Here is a 23,759-nt window from a genome sequence, read left to right as displayed (position 1 = left end):
GATCTTTGTCCTCTCCTGTCCTGCTGGCTCTCAGCTCTCCCCTTTCCCCCTCTCCACTTTCCTTCTCTCCAGGAATGGAGCGAGTAGACATTCTAATTTTAAAGGTCCGTTATTCTAAGTCACGTGTGGAACACTTTGATGCTTTACATAATATATATTCTAGAACAATTATGCAAGCTTATACACACAGAAAAGCTTTGATAGAAGAATCCCCCAAACTATCCATAAATAATATCACCCCTTATATCAGTTAAAAAAAAACCACACAGATGGAGCAAATTTGAACATGGTCATTTATTTTATGCAGTTGTGTGAATCCATTGTTTAAAAATTCTCAAAAGGCACTTTAAAAAACATTTAAAAATACATTTTTCTGACTAATGGTGATTACTTAAAATAAGCAAGTCACCAGACATTTTTAAACCCTTCATTGACACTATTACTTTAAATACTTTTTAAATTCCAAAACACAAACATTCAATGTATAATACAACACACTGCTCAGCAGTGAGGTTAGTTTCCCTCTAATATTACACTTCACGTCGATCACCCACTTATAGCGCCCTGCAAAGTTACTCACGCTTAACAAATGTAACCAAAAAACTCAGGAGGGAAGGGAGTTTAAACGAAGCACATTCAACTCTAATGCTGCTTTTAAGTCGCTTCTCTAAAGAGACTATGAAGTTCTCATTTCAATCACTGTTAAGATTTCAATACAGCTTGATTTATAACTGTAAGTCATCTTTAATCAACAGAGGTGTGGAAATATACCACACAGCTTGTCTATCACATTTCCCATGTATGTTTCTAGCAGGCCTAATGCAAATCAAGTGAAATGAAGTCAATGTATTTCTTTTTTTCTTTTAGAAGAAGTAAATATCTTTACTTCCTTTAATTAATGATGTAGAATTGTTTGAGGTTGTACACGGTCAATTAGGGCAAGTAGCCTGCGACCCAGCAGACTACTGTTGTATTTTTAGTCTCATGGGAAACCTTAATGTAGGAATAAAACCATCACAGATGATAGGCGTTCTGGTCACCCAAGTCAGCCACAAGGAGACAGCACTATAGGGAGCTAAAAGTGGAGGTTAAGCATAAAGGAAATATCAAATACAGAATAATGACCTCGTGAACCGAGAATGCAAGGGAACAGGTAGGAAGGAGCTAACAAACCAGTGAGGATGTCTTTCAAGTACAACAGGGTCTCCATCTGGCAATGCAGCCTGACAGGATAAGAGGGTAAAACAATGCAAACTCAAGAAACAACTATGAAAATAACCAATCAGCAAGCCCAATCACCACAACTCAAAACAGTATGAACTGGTCCGTCGTTTGTCATTCTTTGTAGTAGCAAACTGATCTCTGAAATCCAGATACGTTCAAACCGCCCAAGAGAGTTCAAAGTGGGATAAAAGCCTGCTTTGTGTCTATGGATTCCCACTAGAAAAACAAGCATATGACTAATAGAGAACATGAGACTTTATTAAATCTTATGCCTCGAAACCACACTGAAATCAATTATTCACATGGCAGCGATCTTAATCTAAATGATGGCAAATAAACCATTATCCCCTAAAATCTTGTTTAATGTGCTCTACCATATACTTGGGAGAAAAATTTTGCTTCATTAGATCATAGGATAGGCGAACGCGGTCTTTGAAAATGACAAAACTTAAGCTGATGGTATGAATTGGCAGAAAATTCTTGGCATATTATAAAGTAGCATTTTCAATTTCTACTGCAAATTTTTAGCAACTAGTGGACATTTTCCATATTAATTTACAGATGTATTAATGAATCCATATGTACATATTAGTGCTTACTGACCCCTTTCTGCTTAGTGCGAAATGACTAAACTTGGAGAATTGCAGCTTTTGAGGGTCCTGATAAGAGTCACTATAGGAAAATCAGGAATTTTGCCGAAACCAATGATGCACGGGCCCTTTAAACTCTCTAGCATTTTACCTTTAATATAGTATGGTCCTGGACTACACTGATTTAGACATGTTTTAGTCTTTGAAAAATGCCTCTGTCCTGGGCAGAAATCCTGAGTGTTCCAAAGACTATTTGCACCAAAATCATGTAGGTAAACAGGTAATGGTTCTCAACATGGGATTAGTAAGACTAACTTCAGGAGTTCTTTAAATGGAACTGCTACCCACTATCCTGGAGTTTCTGACTTAGGTGGTCTGGGCAGGGTGGGAGAGCCACAACAGGCCACCAGCAGTGCTAATTTAGTAACTCTCATTAGAAGGTATCTGGTTATGAATGTATACTCCAGGGCCTCATGCTCAAAATCAACACTTGAGATCTCCATCTCAAACTCCAGGTAAGGGTGTGAGAATCACAATTTATGAATCACTATACCAATTATGTTGTTTGACCACTTGGACTATTATTGGCTAAAAGTACCAGATGTTATATAGTATTCATATGTCTCTCTGTGTGTATACATATCTCATTATTACATACATACATGTGTGTATATGTATGCAGGTGCATATGTATATACATATATGTGCATGTACATAATGTACATGTATGTGTTTATATATATAAAACTAAGCCTAGAGCTGACATAAACCCCACACAGGTCTGGATCATAAATCCCGGCCTTCTTACTATCACTGTGAGTGGAAACAGATGAATTCCTTGAGCCTTAGTTCCCTCATCTACAACATGGCCTAACACCCATCTTGAAGTTAACACAGAATAGCGCAGTATCTGGCACACAGCAGGCACCAGATGGATACTATATGTTATGTAAATATTTCCTTCAAATCTGATTTGATCATCTCATTTACCTAAGTCAAATTATTTATACTCCAAGGTAACAGAGTAAAAGCTTATACTTAAAACCATGCCCTATTCTGGGCCAGATAAGGTTCTAACGACCTTATGCCTATTCATTTCTATAATTCTCATTAATATCCTGTGAGGTAGGTAGTATCATTCTCCCTAATTTTTAGATGAGGAAATCGAGGCACAGAAAGATTAAGTAAACTGTTCAAGGTTACACAAACAGGGATGGAGGAGGAACTTAGGCCAGGCTTCTTGACTCCGCAGCCCAGGCTTCACCGGCTTCACGGCAGCATTCACTTCCTATGAGCAACTGTTAGTAAAGAGGAGTAACACACATGGAACACAGGTAAAGAGCTGCTCAGAGAACAGAGGAGAGAGCCTCGGGTATCGGCAGACGGCACTACCATGACAACAACTCAAACCAAGTTAGTTTGTAAAGTTGGTTTGATTTTCATCATGTGGACAGTGATCCATAACTAGCCAACGATATAGCCACCCCTTCAAATAGATCATCTATAGAGGTTATGGTTTTGGCACAATAAATATAAAGTATATTTATTATTTAGCCAGATTACAGAGTCAGTGGTGTAATAATCATGCAAAATTAGCACAAGAAATGTAAATTATTCAAAATTAAAAATAATCTAGTGGAAAAATCTGTAAAATATTCTGTTCTACACTCAGTATTGCTAATGACATAAAGAGAAGTTCTCTACCCCTCAGAAGTGCTCTGGAGTTAGGACGGTCCACACTGCTTCTGACGCGCTTTCGAATGGGGCTCTGCTGTTAGGACCTCGGCACGGCAATCATCTCCAAGTGAGAATTCAGCATGACACAAGTTGTCATTTACAAATAAAATAGACGACAGTTTAGTTTGTCTGTGTTCTTTACTTGCTAGTGTTTTTAATTAATTCTGGCCAAAAGCCACATTCAAAATTTTTGCCAGTGTTAACAGGCACATCAGACATAAAATTAATTTTAAAAGTGCTTTAAGCAAGTTATGAAAGGCACAACAAATTCCATCTCCACAGGATGAAAATAAAAGGAACAATAATTTATAGTTGGAAAGACTCTGAAATAATCGATTTACAATGCCATTAATAATTCCCGAGAGTGGTACCAATACAAGAAAAGCTTGTCCAAACAGCATTAAATCTAATTAAGTTACCCACAATTAATAATGGGTGAATTTTGGAACGGAATATCATTAAATGCATGTTTTATAGAATGCTGTCAATGCTTTGAGTAAATAAGCATGACTAGTGAAAATGGTATTCAAGGGTCAGACACTTAGAAAGGAGACAACGGGGACTGGGTACAAGGTTGATGCTATACAGAACTAAGTATATACTGTAGTCAAGGCTCAGAATAATTGGAAAATGTGGTTTATTAGTGAACTTCAGGGGGCATTCTTATTCTATTTCTTCTTGAGGAAACACTGCCAATTATAAGTCATACAATCACAGCAAAGTTTTCAGGCGGCAATTGGGAGGCTGGTTTGTAACATACACGTGAGCAGAGTGTATATTGAGCGACAGTATTTCTTTCTAGTTTTAAGGCAGATCTGTTCAGCATTGTGTTCTCACGGTGCGGCGTAGTAGGTGATCACAAACGGAACCCCTCCAGCTCTAGTGACAACAACACACACTGTCAGGAACAGAGGACAGAGCCTTTCTAGCTCTTCTGTTACCATTTAAAACACAAATTCTTCATATATATTTATATTTATATATTACTGTATCAAAACACATTTTAACAGACTTCACAGCTCTTTAAATGCTTCAGATTATAGTCATCCATTGGAAAAAATTCTATATGGAATATTCACTTCCGATCAGTCCTCACTGGGATTTCAGGATTCTTTCAGAAAGGAAGAAGTCCTTCAGTGCAATGTAGACCATTTGACCTCAGTCCACTCACGGTCTTCTTTCAAGGTTGTTTAATTTTACTTTTGTATCTTCGTTTTTGTTTGCTTGATTAATTTCTTTTAGTGTATCCCCAGGTAAGGCAGGCTGATATCTGTATAAGTAGCCATATGGACGAAGATGATAAACGAGGTATTCTAATTCATACATAGTTGTCGAATCGACATAGTGAAAAGAAACTGCAATATCAGAACAGCAACCAGGACCCTAAAACACCAGAAGCAGACAGTGTTAGCAAGGGCACAGTAGCACACATTCACACATTCACACCAGTTACAATCTGAAACATCAAAGCTTGAGGGAGAAGGCAGGGGTGCCTAACCCATCAGATGGTATAAGATGCCAATAGTTCTCTCCCTTCCCAAGAATTTAAAACCAAATAAACCTGGAACTATCACAACACTTTCAACTAAAACTGTGTTTTCTTATTTTTCGTGCTTAACCATTTAAATTCTTGATTTCTTCAAATTAAAGGGGGAGCTGTATAAAGAATAAGGCTTTATTTGTCTGGCATTTTTAGTGACTGGCTCAAATACTGTTCTTAAGCATTATAAATAAAATACAGTAAGCAAAAATGAAAATCTACGTACTAAAGAAAAAACAAAGTAGCCCCTTGTGGGGGACTACAAGTTACTTGAAGACTGCATGACTTTCAGGGGAGTAAAATCATCAGCTATACCAATGTTACAACAGGCAGATGCAAAGCCGCTTTTAAGTTCTCAAAGGGCTAAGGGTATAACACAGTAGTAGAGCACGAGCCTCGTAGCTGTGAAGGCTTAGGTTCAGCACTGAAAACAAACTGTCTACATTTTCATATATGCTAGTTAAAAAGCCCAGTAAGAAGTTCCAAATATACTAAATATTTAAATGGAGAGATGGTTCAGTGTGAAGAGCACTTGTTGCTCTTGCAGAGGACCCAGGTTCAGTTCCCAGCACCTACACACATGGTAGTAGCTCACTTAACCCATAACTTCACTTCTGACCTTCTGGGGCACAGGGAACACACACACATGCAAAACAGTCACACATAAAATAAAATAAATCTAAAGCAAACACAAGCTACACCAATCTGAGGAAAACTATGAATTTAACCAAGGACTCTAAAAACGTCTTGGCATTTTCATTAAATTAATGAGTTATCTGCAAAGAAAGGGACATCACAGTTGCCAAAACACTTTCAGAAGCAAAGAGAGGGAGAGTAATGCACACTGAATGGTTTAAAAACTTCTTAAAGTAAAAGGTTCAAACCAATACGGCCAAATCCCAAAAATGGCAACAGCACTACAGTCAGATCCCGACCCTCCCATAGGTGATGCTATGGTAGACGGTGAAGCTGCACTGGACGAGGCTAAGAAATGATCCTATGATTCGGAGAAATCGGGAGCTCTTCATCTCAACTGTGTGCTGTTTCAGACAGACTAAAGTTAGTGTAAAAAAAGAAATACCTGAAATAAAGAGTAAACTACATTTTGTCATTTCTGAACTACATAATTCTGACCCACCGATCAAACATCTTAAGCTGCTACCTAAACAACTCTGTAGGCAGGTGCACAGGTGTAGCAGCGGCACAGCTCTGAAACCACAGCACTCCGGATCTGAGGACCGCTGCAAGTTCAAGGCCGGCCTCCTGTCTCACAAGACAGAATAAAGACCAAAGCAAAACAACCCAAAACTCCAACACAGCAATAAAATTTGTATTCTTAGTGATTATTACAGAGAAAAATATGTGTATTAACAAACTCTTTAAAAACAGTAATTCACACTGCAAAGGGAAAAATTATTAAAACATTTGGTTCCATTCTGTGTGTTTTAGAACCTTCTGATAAGTTTTATAAGATTTATACAATTTCAATAGTTGCATTTGTCTTAGAATCTTCAACCTAATAGAATACATTTTTCTAAAGATAACATTTTGCCACTTAAAAGCCACTACGATTCAAGTAGAAGATACTTTATTTTGTTCCTATAAAGAACACTGTTAAATAGGCCCTCTTTTTACTCTTAGAAAGAAGGAAGGATATTCTACTGTTACAATATGACAAGCATTGTGTGCTTTTGCTGCTGCTATACATGTATGGACTATCTGACACTCTTTATGAAACACTGTATGTATCTGGGTATATCTGTTACATTATTCTAATAGTGAATTTGAATATATTTTTAAATGGGAAGAGGTTCAGAACTTAAGATAAAACATCAAGTTTCCTTATAGCAAAAAGAAAATGTACACCATTTGGAAATACTGTCTTGGAGTGGTACCCTGAAGTGTACTATTAATATGCTAGGGCCAGAAAAAGGAAGCATAAAGAATCACTGACTTGCTTCAGGCATTACTAATCAATAAGTCTGAAAAGCAAGGTTTTATAATCCTAGACTCATTAAGTAATTCACTGTACTGGTGCTTATAATGGGCATATAGGGTTTCTCCTATCAGCAGCAAAATTAATTATAGAACATTAATATATTAAATTGTCACAAAGAACTCAGATGAAGAGAGATATATCAATGTTAATACATATCATGTGTAAAAGTGGAAATTTGTAAGAAGATGTAAGTGCTATAATTTGATTTTAAATCTACAAAACAATGCTGACTTATTGATGCATGTACCAACATGTAGGGAAATATGAACGCCCACATGATAAAAACTAACATTTCATTCCTGGCAGTGTGTAGCTCAGGGAAAGAGATAAGAGAACTAGACTGGAAGGGTGCACTGGCCTGCACTGTCTATAAGACTGTTGTGATGAAATATCTGAGACAAGTGTGGCAACAAGATTTCTACTGGGCAAAGTTGGATGTGTACATTGAGACAGTTCTCAAAGAGGACAATGTAACTCAGGCACAGCTGTGAGAAACGCACACTAAGATACAAACTAGAGCCATACTTACCATTAAAAACTGTCATAGGCTATAATACACGGTAATTACAGGTAAATGACAGACAGATCACACCATTTTACAAATGAAAAAACTGAGGCCCAAAGATTAGCCAAATCTTGTACATCACGATCATTCAACTATGAAGTGAAGAACAGGATCTTCACCCTGGTAACTATAAGGCTCCTTATTTAGATTTTTACACGGCTTGCTGGCCTTACCCGTTTGGTTCCAGGTTACCTCCGTACGGTTGCCCAGCCCATTTCAGGTCACACTGTGTCCTTGATTAACTTTAGTGCTGTGGTTCTCCAGTTCTTCATGTTGTAGTGACCCCCAACCATAAAATTATTTTCATTGCTACTTTATAACTGTAATTTTCCTGCTGTTATGAATATAATATAAATATTTTTGGAGATAGAGGCTTGCCAAAGGAGTCACAATCCACAGGTTGAGAACCACCTGCCATCATCTAAAGTCACATCTTTCTAAGTGTGCCTATTCTGTAGCTCTTTGGGTAGAACGTAGGAAAACTGGAACTTGATGTACTGACTTCTCTAAGCTAGTGGCTGACATACAAAGGTATCAATAGATGTCTACTAAATGACTGGCTGGGACCTCTACTCTCATCTGCTTTGCTATACTGCCAGTGTATACATTAAAACAAGTAATACGAATTTCTAGACTTACCTCTACAGGAGGATAATAGTTGTAGTTCCAGTACCAAAATGTTTTCGGTAGATAACCTTTGATCAAGTGGTGTTCTGGTACAAACGGGTGGAAAGTTTCTTTTCCAGTGGTGTCTCTGGAATCTCCAGCTTCTACGTTTATAATTTCCATGCACCTTCCCAGGGCTAAGTCTTCAATGGAGGAACTATGTGTACATTTCTCTGTTTTAAATGCATCTACAAATCTTCTCAAGGCTTCTTTGCTTAGTACATATCCTGCTCCTCCACTCATGTATCCCTGCTTCACATAGGGCTTAAACCTTCTCCCAAAGTAAATGGGTTGTTCAGGGTTATACTTTGACAGAAGCCATCTCAGATTGTCCAGTATGACATATGTGTCATCATCTGCTTTCATAAACCAATCAGCATCTTCTAAATAATGGTCATACACATACTGAAAAGCTTTAATTGTTTTCCAGTAGAGCTGCTCTCTGCCTTCTTTGGTTTTCAATCCCACAGTAGGGAAGTCTTGATTTTCCTCTGAACTCATAAATAATACTTTATTACAACGCTGGGCCCATGTAGCTTTGACATGTTTGGCCTTTTTCTCTAGATTTTGAGGGCTTGTCATAACCCAACAAAGAATTTTAACTTTCTGATAGAGGTTCTCAGCAATGTCCGTGTTCTCATCTATCAAACAAACATTTTTAAGAGTTACATTTATACAGACATAAAATCCTAATAAATCATACCCAAGAAACTTTTCATAAATTATTTCCAAGGCTCTATTTACCCATCTGTTATTAATGACCTTGAGAAAATACAACCTAAAATACACCCTCTGGGAAGCTGGTTGGAAGTGCAGTAGTGTAGCATGCTCTACCGCAAACCCAGCAATCTATATTCAAAAAACCATCTCACATACTCTTGCTACTTAACACTACAAAGAAAGTAACAGAGCATTCTTGGGAATTTCTCATTGCTGTGAATGGGTTTCTAAAAGACAGAAGAATAAAGAACAAAACAAACAAAGCTATGCTGCTGAAGTCACTTCATTTGAAGGTCATGAGTCAATTGTTACGAATTTCAATAAGTACCCTAAGGTGTTCTTGAAAGCATGGGAGTTAATGTAGGGTTGAGATTGCTCAGATAATACTAAGTGCGCTTCATTCCAAAATGCAAACCCAGCAGTTGGAAACAGAACAGAGCAATGGGCAGAGGTCTGAGTTCTGAAATTATCTAAAACAGTGTCTCTGTAAGCTATCGTTTGCAAAGACATAGGTGGCTCACATCACAATATACAGCTGAATACCATAACCATCAAATGAGGTTTGATAAAAATGCCTACTGCCCACAGTAGTGTGCTTAGGAACTTAAACTGACCCATAACCTAGGTGTAAACCATTCTCAAGCTGTCAGCCCACAATATGAGCATCACTGGTCTAGAGGAAGGGTTCAATTAGAAGATCTAGACTAGGGCTTCTTAAAAACATATTTTTCTTCTTTGAAAGTTGTATACATTTATACAGTATATATTGGTCACCCACCACTATATCTTTCCAACTCCCCAGTGTTCCACCCCTTCTTCCGCCAACTTCATGTCCTCTTTTTATTTTTATTATTATTAATAACTCAAGTTTAATTAGTACCATGCATATGTACATAAGTGTGTGGCCATAGAGTGAGGCTTTTAAAATGAGATGTGGTAAAGTAGCAATATTTATTTCCAATTGTTAGAGGCCTATAAACATGGTAAAATTAATCATTAGAAAACTCTTAGCTTTGGAACATGTACAATGCAAGCCCTCCACCTCTATTTTTAGATCTAGACAAAATGAGTTTGCGAATCCCTGCTTTACTCCTGACTTCAACACTTGTTTAGTTACAGACAGGTGCATCTATAAGCCAAACTTGATAAGAACGCATCAGTCAATCCTAAGAAGTCTCACCTGTAGAAGATTAACAATGAGGTAGTGTTAGCTAACTGACTAGAAGAGAACAGAAGGAAAGGCGAGGTGGCCATGAAAGAATGCTCGTGCCATGGAATACAGGAACTCAGTCCAGGAGCAGGTGACTGCAGTCTGCAGTTAGAAAGCTTCCACTGCCCATGGAACTAAGAAATCAATCTCTTAGTCACACAGACACACCAAAATGGACAGCAAAAATGGTGCATACAGGACGAGATTTATCCCTGCAACTGGGAGCTGGCAGACCCTTTCACCTCTTCATTTATTAGTTTCTTTGTACACAACAGCTATATCCCAGAACAGAAGTGGAAATATGAATGAGAAACATTTCTTGCCGGAACAGAATTCACAGCTTAGCAGGGAACTTCACAAGCAAACCAGTAATTGTTGCATAGTAGGAAATGCAGTGGTAGAAAGATTTTTTTTTTAATAAGATACATTTAAGTGTATGGGTGTTTTTGCCTGTATGCATGTCTCTAACCACATGGCATGAAGTGCCCAAGGAGGCCAGAAGAGGGTATCTGATCCTTCTGGAAATGGAGGGCCCCTATTGTAAGCCTCAGTTTGGGTGCTGGAAATCAAACCCAGGTCCTATGGAAAAACAACTAATACTCGTAACCACTGAGCCATCTCTCCATCCAGTTGACAGATGTATGTTTAAAGCGTCCTGAGTGCTGAGGGAAAAGAAAGTGTGGGGACTATGAAATGAGAGCAGGGATCTAAGGATGTGGGCAAAGCAGAAGGAGAAATGAAGTGGCTCCAGAACAGACATGCAGAACAAGGGTCTTCAGGAAAAGCTCACTAAAGGAAAGGACAAGAAGAGGCAGAGGGAAACTTAATCAAATATTGATGTGTGCAGGTAGCTGGAAGCCGGTCTTGGAGAAAACTTACTTGGACTAAGAGCAAGAGATTTTGGAAATGGCAATGTAGAACTGCTAGTTCAGTAATAACCAGAACCAAGTGAGATGAATAAGGACTGTCCCACAGTTTCACAGTTCCCAGCTCACAGCAACAGTGCTAGATAAAGGAGAAAACATGGAAATGCTGTTCTGGAAGTGGGGAGGACTAGGAATTCAATTTATACAGTTTTGAGAGGCTGAAGATAAACTCAGTAAAGAAACAGCAGAAATGAACGTTCCAAGAACTAGTGACATCAAACAGACAGAGCTAAAGGACAGAGACACAGAGAAGGGATATACAGAAGACCCGTCTGAGAAAAGTTTGGTTTCAGGGATAAGAACCAGGATAAATGAAGCCACTGTAACATCTACTCACTATCCTTACTTCTATACCTCTTCGACCCTCAAAAAGAAAAATGATTATTTAACCACTGACTAATGTGTAAAATATATACATCTTATGTGTTTCTCTAGGGTAACAAACCCCAAACAGTTTATATAAGAAAAATTCTCAAAACTTCTATCATGGTTTATGAACCATATCCATTTAAAATGATTAACTTCTTAAATAAATCTTGGGTTTTTCTCCCAAGACAAATGAATCAAAAATCACCTTAATATCTAACACATAGGGTTCATTTCAATCAATAGTTGTAGGCAGCAATACAATGAGATTTATGTAACTTCCCGGCACATTCAATAGTCAAATACTTCTTACAACACATACTTTACCTTTATGTTGGCTAGAGTCTGCATTGAAGTCCACTTGTCCCTTGAGGTGACTGTGTCCATTATCATCTAAATGTCCAGCATGAGGGTCATTATGAAGCATACTAGGCTGGGTGTCACCTTCCTCTCCCAACAAAATACTGAATAGTTGAGAACATAAAAAAAATCCTATTGCTGATCCACAGAGGAAGATTAAAAAATTCAGCCAAGATTTAGAGGCCATTTCCCGAGAGTGTATTTCTGTAAAAGAATAATAATAACAATTAATAAGAAATAATAATTTAAAAATTAGCATCCTGTTATAAAAGTGTAAAGCGATCTACATTATCAAGAAAAAAAAATCCTGAGGTTTAGTTTTCATGAGCAGTTGATACCTATGACTCTATCTGTGTGGCTTTCATGGTCCTGTGTGAACAATTCTAAGCTCTGTTGGCATAGAGCTGGGATCTCCTCTCACCAGATCCACCATGAGCCAAGCTTGTTTGCAGGATCACTTTCACGCTCGGCTGTCAAGTCTAGCGCCTTCACTTTTGTAGCCATCACCATTTAGTCTACTCTTCAATGTGGAGTAAGCAAACCCTGGGAAGAGCTAGAAATAAAATGCTCCAGGGTTTGTGAGCTACATACCATCTCTTTCCTTTTGTTCTTTAAAAAAACTGAAGAGCCAGGTCTCCTGAGTTGGAGAGCCTGGACAGGAGCGCCTGCTCCCTCTGAGAAGCCAGGGCGGCCTTCGGGGAGAGAAGGCTGAGGGGACCAGCAGCACTTCTGAAAGAAGACTGGAGAACAACTGGTGGTCTTGAAGAAACACCACCAAGATGAGATCAAGCACCATGAAAGAGAGTGAGCATTTGCAAAAACAAGTAAGATGAGAAATCTAAAACATTAAAATAATTAAATGCATGCGGTCCTCCATAGGATGGCCTGTATGATTGCCCACTTCTACAGAAATACATAATTCTGAGTAATTAATACTTGGTCTGTGTGCTACTAACAGATAATCAATTACCAGCAGTTTAAAAAGTGTAAAAGTCATCCAGCCTGGGATGACGAGGGAAGGGCTGGAGTTAGAGACAGCAAAATTTTGGGACACAGGAAATGAAGTTTTATCTAATTGCATTCATGTCCATTCCTCCATTCCAAGCAGAGCTGATAGTTGCAACAGAAGCAACAGGCACAACAAAGCTTTTCGTAGCCCTGACCAGAAGTTGGCGGCTCCTGCTGCAAATCTTTGTCTCACAAGCACTGCTGGATGCAGACTCTGACTGTTAACACATTGGCTCACGAAGTCCTGCATAGCATCTGAACGTCATCAGATTTAGCACAGTGCCTAGAACATCAGGGGCTCAAAGAATACTCACTCAACTACTTCACAACCAAGTTACTGCAACAGTTTGTTAATAACCAATGAGGGTAGCCTTAAGTATAGAATTTCCCCTTTTCCAAGAAAACAATTAAAAATGCTAAGCATTTACCATATGCTAAGTACTCCACACATAACTTCAGTTTTTATTCTCACAAAATTTAAAAAGTCAACCTTGGGAAACAGTTTAACAGTTAAGAGCCCTTTGCTGCAAAATCATGAAGATGAGAGTTTGGATCCTACGACCCAGGTCTAGAGACAGAAAATACTGATGGGGAAACTGCAGCAAGTCATCCAGATGATCCAGCTGCGGAGACCGCCGAGGGGCCACATCACATAACATTTTCAGTGTCGATGAAACAGCCTCATACACTGGAAAAGATGTCACAGATAGAGAGGAGATGACAATGCTGGCTTCAAAGTGTCGCAGATTCTCTTTAGGATTATACCAAATTTACTCTCCCTGCGTTGTGTGACCTGCTTCTCAGGAAAAAGACTCCTTTTCAGAAGACTACCATCCACTACCTCTGCAGCCAGCCACCAGGACCTGATGGAGGTGTATTGTAGTAGGAGGCTGCTTGTTCATTCCCAGCTGCCCAGAACCAAAATAATCACAGAAACCATATTATTTGCAATACTATTTGGCCAATAGCTTAAGCGTATTTCTAGCTAACTCTTATATCTTTGGTTAACCCATTTCCACTACTTTATATTTTACCATGAGGCTCATGGTCTACCAGCTAGGGAAGGTTCCAGATGGTGGCTTCTGTCTTTCTCCTCTGGCAGCTACGTGGCATCTTGCTGACTCCACCTCTCTCTCTCTCTCTCTCTCTCTCTCTCTCTCTCTCTCTCTCTCTCTCTCTCTCTCCTGAAGCCTGTGAATCAATGAGGAGCTTCAAATCTTATTTAAGAGTGCATCTGCTTTAAACAGCAGATAGATCTGGCCTAAGGAAACTGAAAACTACTTGGAAAGGATTAGGGATTCGACAATCTTGATGCAAACTGGAACATCTGCAATTTGTGGAAGGCATCTTACAAACAACTGATTTAAACCCTCTAGTAATTCCAAGGAATTCCAGACTGGCAGAGGCAACAACTATAGGTATGGTGGGATGGCAAGAGAACTAGAAATGTGGACAGAGGGTGCGGAAATTTCAGGCCAGAAGTGCAAGTGAAGTCCGGATGTGTGACCGATTAGAATTTCATCATGAAACTTCAATAACTGAGGAGTTAATTCTTACAAAAGGGTAGTTTCCAGAGACGGAAATCAACCCTGAAGACAGTGAAGACCGCTCAAATGACCACAAAGGACTCAGAACACTCATAAAGACAGCTGAGAAACCATGGCAGAGTTTTGAGAGAATTCAGTACAATTCTGAGGGAAGTCCAATAATCACCAATTCCTATCCCACAGCTTCCATGTGACAGAATGATCTCTCACAAGGGGAAGTGTCACTGATGTGGCAATCTTCACATCATTTTGCTTTCAGAAATGGTCACATCACCCTCTCCCCGGCCTTCAGTGAGCAGTCATCCTGAGTCCTCCTTCCCCTCGAGTGTGACTCACTCTTGGCGACGTGGATGTCTTCTAGCAATAAAGTGTTTTATGTTTAATCACTGCTTATACTTTTAAAAGACAATGTTCCTGCTCAATTACAGTACTATGTAAATGTAACATATCCTGAAAAAGCAAAAATGTTTTGATTCACTTTATGTTGTGCTGTCTGCTTTATTGCGTAAGTCTGAAATGGAACTTACAATATCGCTGCGGCATGCTTGTCCATGTGTCTCTTCTGCTGTGCTGAGTTTTCAGTCCCCCACCAGGAGTGAGGGAGTAATTTTACTGTGAGACAAATTCCTCTGGAGTCCACAACAAAGTCCCTAACACCGTACTGTCTTTAGGTCCTTCAAGTACTTCATATGTCACATCTTGCAGAAGTTTCATCTTAGCATTAGAATTTCGCTCTAGATTAATATATCTGTGAGGTACATTTACATATTCATAATATACTTTTCTCTTCATACCACATTAAACTGATTACACATCCCCATGTTTCTCTCATACTTTCCTGTTGAAATTGAGGTGGCTCTTACATGGTGGTCCTTTACAAAGGCTCCGTGTTAAAACTTATTTGGATTTGTGGCCTACCTGGTAGAAGTAAGACTAAGGAAAGCAGCTAAGAGATCTGAGAACAGGCCAGATCTCTCTGCTTCCTAACTTGCGGAGATGTAACAAGCTCCCTCCGCCATGGGAGCCAAGCTGCCAACCCTTCTCCGCCATGAAACTGTGGGCTAAACTAAGCCCTTCCTCCTACTAGACTGTATTATAATTAAAAAAAAAAACAACTGACATCTACTTCATTTATTGATTTCAATGCTAATGTAAATCCTGCATATCAAATTCTCTATACTTCTCTCTGGAAACACAGACATCTTCTTATAAGACAAAATGCCATCATCAAATGTCCATCAAGGCTAACAATAACACTCTTACTCATAAAACCCTCAGTCAGCAATCAAATTCCCCTTGCTGTCTTCTACAATCAAGGTGTCTAGCTCTAATGTTATAGGCTGCATGCATGTGTGTATGTTCAAGTGGGAATGTATGTACACGTTCACATGAGTGGACTTCAGAGATGCTGCCTGGTGTCTCTTATAGTGGTATATTATTTGTGTTTTAATAAAGAAAGCTCACCTGAAGATCAGTGCAAAGCAGTCTCACTAGGCCAGTCATACAGGCCAGGCAGTGACGGCACACACTTTTAATCCTAGCAGCTGCACTAGTTGGCCACAGAGCCTGGAGGTGGTGGTGCACACCTTTAACCCCAGCACTAGAGAGAAATATAAAACAGGAGGAGACAGGTCTCACTTTCGGTTTCAATCTGAGCATTCGTGGAGGCAAGATCTCCCAATTTCAGTCTGAGGTAGAGGTTAGAGCCAGTGACTGGCTGCTCTGCTTTTCTGACCTTCAAGTTGAACTCTAATAAATATCTTTCTCTGGGTTTTTATTATCTGTGCTGCAGTCTCTATCCTAGATTTTGATCTAGCCACCGAACCTAGGGCTTACTGATTCAACAACATTACCTGGTTATTGAGCCCAGAGATCCAATTCTGCCTCTCCCATGCTAGGACACAGGTGTAAATCATGCCTGGCTTTTTGGCTAGGAATCCAAACTGCTGACACAAGCACTTTTTCAATGGAGCCATCACCCTAGCCCTTCATAAATGTCTTTTACAACAGGTTTGTTCAAATCAGAACTGCATTGGTATTCATGGACAATTTAAAAAAAATAGGGTATTTTATGTAACAATATTTGTGGTAGTTTGAATGTAATTGGCCCCATAATCTCATAGGGAGTGGCACTATTATGAGGTGTGCTTTCTTAGAGTAGGCATAGCCTTGTTGAAGGAAGTGTGTCACTGTGGGGGCAAGCTCTGAAGTGTCCTATGCTCAGGATACCACCCAGTGAGTCAGCTGACTTCCTGTTGCCTGCAAGAATGTAGCACTCTCTGCTCCAGCACCATGTCTCTGCTTGCATGCCACCATGCTCCCTGCATGATAATGTTTTCCTTGTAAGAGTTACCATGTTCATGGTGTCTCTTCACAACAATAAAAACCCTAACTAATAGAGAAGTTGGTGCCAAGGACTGAAGTATTGCTGTGATAGGCCTGACCATGTTTTTGATTGGAGGAATTTGAACTTTGGTACTTTGGGTTAGGAAAGCAAAGCCAAAACTCCGGAGTGCTTTAAGTACTTTTTAATGGGACATGCTAGTAGGAGCATGGAAGACAGAGGAGCTAAGAGTTATTTGAACTGTTGGGGACTCACTCAAGAGATTTCAGAGGAGAATTTTAGTATGCTGCCTAAAGATTCTTCTTGTGATATTTTGGTGAAGAAAGTGGTTGCCTTTTGCTCTTGTCTGAAGAGTCTACTTGAGACTAAAGTGAACAGTTTTGGATTAATTGTATTAGCAGAAGAAATCTAAAAACAGCCTAATATAGACTCTCTTGTCTATATGAAGACTCTCTTGTCTAATGAAGACTTATAATGAAAAGGAGTAAACTGTGCATGGTAAATTACAAAAAGTAAACTTTGAGGAGAAAAAGCATACCAGGAAGTGGAATGAAGGTAAATCCTGTGTTCAAGGAGATAGATGGATTGAGAAATGGAACAAAGGGAGTAGTAGCCTCAGGGCAAGGTCCCACCCAGCTAAGTTTCCAATTTGTGAAAAGGAATTAAAGAAAAACTTAGAGCCAGGTGTGGTGGGGCACACCTTTAATCCCAGGACTGGGAAGCAGAAGTTGGCCAGATCTCTGAGTTTGTGGCCAGATTGGTCTACAGCCAAGCTTGGGCAGAAAGCTGGTGAAGATGTGATTGAATGAGGGAGCCATGTCCCAACCCCAGTAAGCAGCACAATTTGGCAGCTTTGGCCATGTGGTTCTGGCTTTAGAGTTAAGGATAGAAGAAATGGGTTATGGAATTTGCCTCCATGCCTAAAGAAAGCCACTGAAGCCAGGCTTGTGTCAAGGGTGTCTCTGATGGAGGCCTACTAAACAAGCCATTGCATGAAGCTGTGAAGTTGAAGCCTGGTTTGTCTTGGGAAACCCAAGATGTTAGAGATGCAGATAAGGAGCTGCAGAATTTGGAGCTTACGCAGCTGAGTTTTGGTCTTACTTTTGTCCAGTATTTTCTTGCTATGTTCCCTTCCCTGTGTTTTGGGATGGTAATATATATCCTGTGCCATTATATGTTGGAAGTATGTGATCTGCTTTTTGATTTTGATTTTTACAGGGGGATTACAGGTAAGAGATTGCTATGTGTCTCAGAAGAGACTCTGAAACAAGTTTGAGACTGATATAGACTGTGGGGACTTTTGAAGTTAGACTGAATGCATTTTTTTTTTTTTTGCTTTATTATATGGCTATAAGTCTTTGGGGTCCAGGGAGTGGAATGTGGTGGTTTGAAAGAATATAGCCACTCAAGGGTGTGGCCCTATTAGTAAGTGTAGCCTTGTTGGAGGAAGTATGTCACTGTGGGGGCAGGCTTTGAAGTCTCTTTGGACTCAAGGTTCCCTCAATATGACTTTCAGTTGACTTCCTGTTGACTACAAGGTATAGGACTTTCAGCTATTCCAGTACCACATCTGCCTGCACGCTACCATGCTCTCTGTCATGTTGTGATAATGGACTGAACCTTTGAAACTGTAAGTGAGCCACCACAATTAAATGTTTTTCTTATAAGAGTGGTTGTGGTCATGGTGTCTTTTCACAGCAATAGGAATCCCTAACTAAGACAATGTTAAATATCAAACCATAGTGAAACACATATTTATCTAAAAAGGCAATTACCGCAATTGACCCAGGATATAAAATCTAAATATCATAAAGCAATAAAATACATTGCCAAAGTCAGATGCCAAAAGGACCAATTTTTGAATAAAATATTTTGATTTTTCAAAGTCTTCTATACTATTTAAGTATTCATTCTAGAAAAATCATATAGCAAATTCTTTCTTTAAAAGTTTGACATCATGATTTATTAACAGGAAAAAAACCTAAACTATACTGTACAGAAAAGTACAGTTCAACCTCCAAAATATCACAGTAGCAAAGAGAGTATGGCGCACACCGGTTATCTTAAGATACAGAGAGTGTGGCGCACATCGGTTATCTTAAGTTACGCTTCCTAGATGCAAAATCGAAGATGAGGCACTCAAGTCAAAATAATTTATTGAAAATAATGGAAAATTTAAAATTAGAGAGATATGACTTTATCTTTCTGAGGGGTTTCAAAATACTAGGTCAAGAGGATATGAGAGACCAAATTTAATTAACCTATACCCAAATAAACTTTAAGAAAATCCAAAAAACATGTTCCCCAAATAAACTTGGGTGTTATCCAGTGTGCTCCATTCTGTAGTTTAACTGGTGAGATCTAAAGCTGCATCTGAGGGACGCATGCCACGCTTACAGACACCCACTAGGGTCATCTCACATCTCTTCCTTTCTTAAGAATTCCTGTTTGCTTGGAACAGGGTCTTAAGCAGGGCAACTTGGTATGCAGTGTAGTTTTAGAGGAATCCTATCTCCACTTTCTAAGTGCTGAGATTACTTCTTTCTTTCTCTTCTTTCCTCCTTTAAGGAGAACTGCGCTATTTATTCTCTTTAAATGACCCAATCCCTTTTCTTACAAGACACTGCTTCTCTGTGAGCATGAAACTTCTGGCAAAAAGCTGATGCAACTCCTCTATCTGGGATCTTGTCTTTAACACTTGTCTGAAATTTCTATGCCTTAGGAACACATTTCAATCTGTGTCTTCTTATTTGCTACTTGGAACAACCCAAATAAACTCTCTTCACCATTCTGGACCCCAGTTTCTCCTAAGAGCCAACCAAAATATTCTCTGGAAAAACTTTGAAAGAAGACAGACAAGGGAGGAAGCTAAACAAAAGATCCTAAGTGAGGTCACAAGGAGGGCCATTTAACTCAATCCGTCAAGGCAGAACTGGCTGATCCTTGCTTGAAGTCAGCCTTAGGAAGAAAATGTTCTAGCAACTTCTACAGCATTTACCCTGGCAATGCAGCTTCAGACATAGTTGGGCAGCCACATCCCACAGAGAACAGGGAACTAGATGTTGAGACTGAGCACCAGCACCAGGACAAAGTGACCCTGACTAGCCTTAGGAAAGAGAGCTGTGGTGTCATCTGCTATCATGGTTTTGAGGTAGGGAAAGCTAAAAACTAACTAGTTGTTAGAACTATGAAATTCCAATAGGGTTGCCCAATGATGCACTCACATTAGATCAATTTACGATTGAGGAACTGTAAGTTATGAAGTCAGCTAAGAATTATCAGACCTTTCAGGGAAAGCACTACATAACTAACAAATCTAAGAACATGCCAAGTCTATAGTTCACGGTAGGAGCAAGCCAGTAAGCAACAGCCCTCCATGGTCTCTGCATCAGCTCCTGCCAACAGGTTCCTACCCTGTTCAAGTTCCTGCCCTGACTGCCTTCAACATAAACTGTGATACAAAAGGAAGTGAAATAAACCCTTTCCTCCCCAAATTGCTTTGGGTCATGTTGTATCACAGCAACAGAAACGTTAACTGGATGCTAAACTAGCAAACCCTAAGACAGATACTCAACTTATTATGCAGTTATCGCCCAAAAACCTCACTGTTAAAACTATTTGAGTACAGAGAAAATTTATTTAATAACCTGATATCATAAAATCATAAAAATTGAAAACACATTGAACGATTTAAAACTCTGATGTAGGGATGGTTCCAGTGGGCAAGTGCTTGCTGCATAAACCAGACTACCCAAGATTAATCCTAGAACTCACAATGGAAGGGAGAACTAACTACTGAAATACGTTCTCTGGACCTCCACACATGTACTGCAGAAAGTACATACCCATACCCACACATCACATACCATAGGGATTTTCTTAAATTCCTGCATTATCATTAAACAGAATCCTGACGTGCACTGACTCCCTGTGGGATTAGATTCTGATAAGATCAACGTAAAGACAAACAGTTAAAGGCCACGTGTTCTATCAGGAGGATAGAATCCTGGCGAATTGTTTCCTGTCAGTAAAAACTTCCAGAAAGCAAAATAAAGCCTCTTGTCTGCCACAGTTGTTAACAATGAGCCTTTTCTCAGGACAGTAGTAAGTCTGTTCTTCAATTTCAGCCAAAAGGAAGCAAACTACAGTGCTTCAGTACTCTGAAACACTGCCTGGCTTGGGTGACCACAAGGGGCACACCTATCTAGCCATAACTTCATAGCTCTATTCTTTACCATGTCATCATGACGATTGGAATTCCCACTCCATTTCTCAACTTAAATTGAAAATTTTAACTTTTTTTTTTTTTCACTTTTAATGGGCATATTGCGGTTTCTCTTTAGCATGCCCACATGGCCCCTGTTACCATTCTAACAGTTTGGAGCCATTATTTAATAAAAACAAAGGTTGACAGTGGAGCTTATAACCAGCATGTGCAGCATAAACCCCTGAGAAGTCTAAGCCGGCTAAGCCTTTCTAATGCCCAGGAGAAAATCAAACTGCTAACCCTGGCAGACAAGTTCCAGCTCTAGTGCATCTCTCTGCCTTCCTGCTTATCTGTACTGCTTATAAAGCCTTTTTTCTCTCTCTCATATATTACATCCCGACTGTGGTTTCTCCTCCCTCTCCTCCTCTCCTCCAGATCCACTCCTCCTCCATGTCTCTTCAGAAAAGAGCAGGCCTCCCAGGGATATCAACCTGAACACGTTAAGCCCATTCTTAAAGTTTGCCATGAACTTTTGTAAGAATGACTCTGACTCTTGCATTTTTCTGCCCTGAATAACCTATCACATTTTATCTTATGGACAGATTAGCTTTGGTATTTTGACATCCATGGCTCAATCATCACAAGTAAATTAACTACTTGTAATTAACATGCAGCCCTTCCCTGTTCCTCCACTTACATCTCTACGACACTCATGCATTATCAGAAGGCTATGCACCTCTCTACCAATAAACTATGAGGTTCCTATATTTGTTATTTTTATGGTCACTGTGGCCAAATGCTTCATATAAACAGCAGAAAGGAGGAAAATTTTATCTTGATTCCCACTTTCAACAGATTCAGTCCATAGTTGCTTGGCCCAGTGTACTTGAGCCATCGAGTACACCACATCAGTAAGAACAAGTGGCAGAGTCTCTTCTTCAATTTCAGCCAACAGGAACCACTGGCCGTGATTGAACACACTGGAAGCCTCCCAGGAATAGCTAATATTCTCGAAACCCCATCAGTTCTGTGCCACCAGCGGCCTGAAACCCAATCCAGGGCACGGCCTTGAAGACTTAGTAGATTATTTTGGAATGGTTTCTCTTTTTCCCTATCTCTATCTTCATGAGAACAAAGCACCCTTTATTGGCATTAATTACCAAGATGTCTACCTTCTGAGACTAATAAATTGCCGTATCTATAGATACTTCTTCCCTTGCCACAGTCACAGTATCTACTGAGACACTAAACTTGAGAGCCTAGGTTAACTTTACCAATTATGATGAACGTATCAGTGTCCTTAGATGTTCCCCTACTAAATTAAATATTAGTTCAAGATAAAGGTGTAAGTTATTACCACCATTATTGATGCCATAGTACTGCACCAGAGGCACACACCAGTGCAAGTGTATAAAAAAGTAAATAATAAAAATAATAGGTATACGTATATTTGTAAAAAAAAATAAGTTAACTGATAATCTGACCGACTGAAGAGTTGGAAACACTTAAAAAAGTCATTTAAAGGTGGCTATTTGTGAAGTGAATCACACTTTTATATACAGATTATAAGTAATTATGCAGAAAATCATTGTAATAGAAAGCAAGAAAAGCTGTAGGCAACAAAGAATAACTATCATGTTAAAAGTACAAGGTTCACATAAAGGGAGCTACAATTCCACTCAAGGGTGATGAATTGAAAGATGAGACACATTTTTGACATATGAACAATCAATAGATTCTGGGGAAAGGGTAGGCTAGTATTAGGAAAGTTTTCACCCAGACATTATATGGTATTATGTTAACTATTTTAGAACTCTAAGAAAAACTATCAACGGCTCAAAATTTCCTACGGAAGACTTGGAAAGTAAGGTAAATTGTAAGCGATTTCAGTTCATTTCACCTCTTAGAAGTAACTACCATCTTTCCCTCTACTAGGCCTGCTTGGTAGGTAGCTGTTTGTAGAGTACATATTTGTGGGGCAGTTGTTTGAAGGTTATGGGGACAAAGGTGGGCAAAAAAAATCTGTCTTCTGAATCCTATAAACTGCTGACTGCTGCTTCTGGTCACAGATCTAGACACAGATGGGCAGTCACTACTGATATACCCATCTGCCCTTGTAAGCCCGTCCCCTCTGGGTAAAGTGACTTCTAGGGGATTTGAAAGGCTGATACCTTTCCCATCCCTTTTTATTTTCTTCTCCTCCACCTCCTTTTAGGAACTAGACATGAAGAACTAAGACACCCACAGGAGCAACTGCATGCACAAGGGCAATTACAATGCCAGAATGGAAAACCTCAGAAATACCTTGTTTATACTGATTCTTACCAGAGACGGACTACAGCAATCTAAACCAAAACACCAAACACCAGCAAAAGCGACAATCTGATTTCATGATCACATTATTAATTGGAAACATGTTTTCTTTTTCAAATAACACAAGGAACACAAGGGAGAAAATATGAATCATGTATAGCAATGAGGAAGCGAAACCCAACAACTGTTGCTAAGACAGACCTGACGGTCACCTACTAGACAATAACTCTGAAGAAACAGAAAACCTAAAAAGGAAACCAAATAAAAAATCTGAAGCTTAAAAGCATTGAGCATTATTAACTAAATTTAAAAATCTACTATTAGAAAAGGGAGGGAGGGAGGGAGGGAGGGAGGGAAGGAGGAAGGGAGGGACAAACACAAATTTGAGCAGGCAGGAAAAGAAACAAACAGCAAGCCTGAGGACAGAACAATTGAAA

The 23,759-nt window shown here is 39.4% G+C and overlaps 1 protein-coding gene across 2 annotated transcripts in view; it reads right to left on the bottom strand.

Annotated features, from left to right (window-relative positions):
• Positions 1–279: 279 nt before the first annotated feature.
• Positions 280–23,759, bottom strand: part of C1galt1 (core 1 synthase, glycoprotein-N-acetylgalactosamine 3-beta-galactosyltransferase 1) — a 33,818-nt gene continuing 10,338 nt past the window's right edge. For both annotated transcript variants that reach the window (XM_041675509.1, XM_041675510.1), the window contains exons 2-4: positions 11,871–12,107; positions 8,295–8,962; positions 280–4,934 (exon numbers count right to left, since the gene is read on the bottom strand). In XM_041675509.1, the coding sequence (XP_041531443.1) occupies positions 4,719–4,934; positions 8,295–8,962; positions 11,871–12,107 (1,121 nt within the window). In that variant the 3' untranslated portion in view covers positions 280–4,718. The remainder of the gene's footprint in view (positions 4,935–8,294; positions 8,963–11,870; positions 12,108–23,759) is intronic.

Source organism: Microtus oregoni, unplaced genomic scaffold, assembly GCF_018167655.1.
Source record: "Microtus oregoni isolate MIOR12 unplaced genomic scaffold, Mior012 000026F_ref0000081, whole genome shotgun sequence".
Taxonomy (NCBI): domain Eukaryota; kingdom Metazoa; phylum Chordata; class Mammalia; order Rodentia; family Cricetidae; genus Microtus; species Microtus oregoni.
This window is presented reverse-complemented; position numbering and strand designations above follow the sequence as displayed.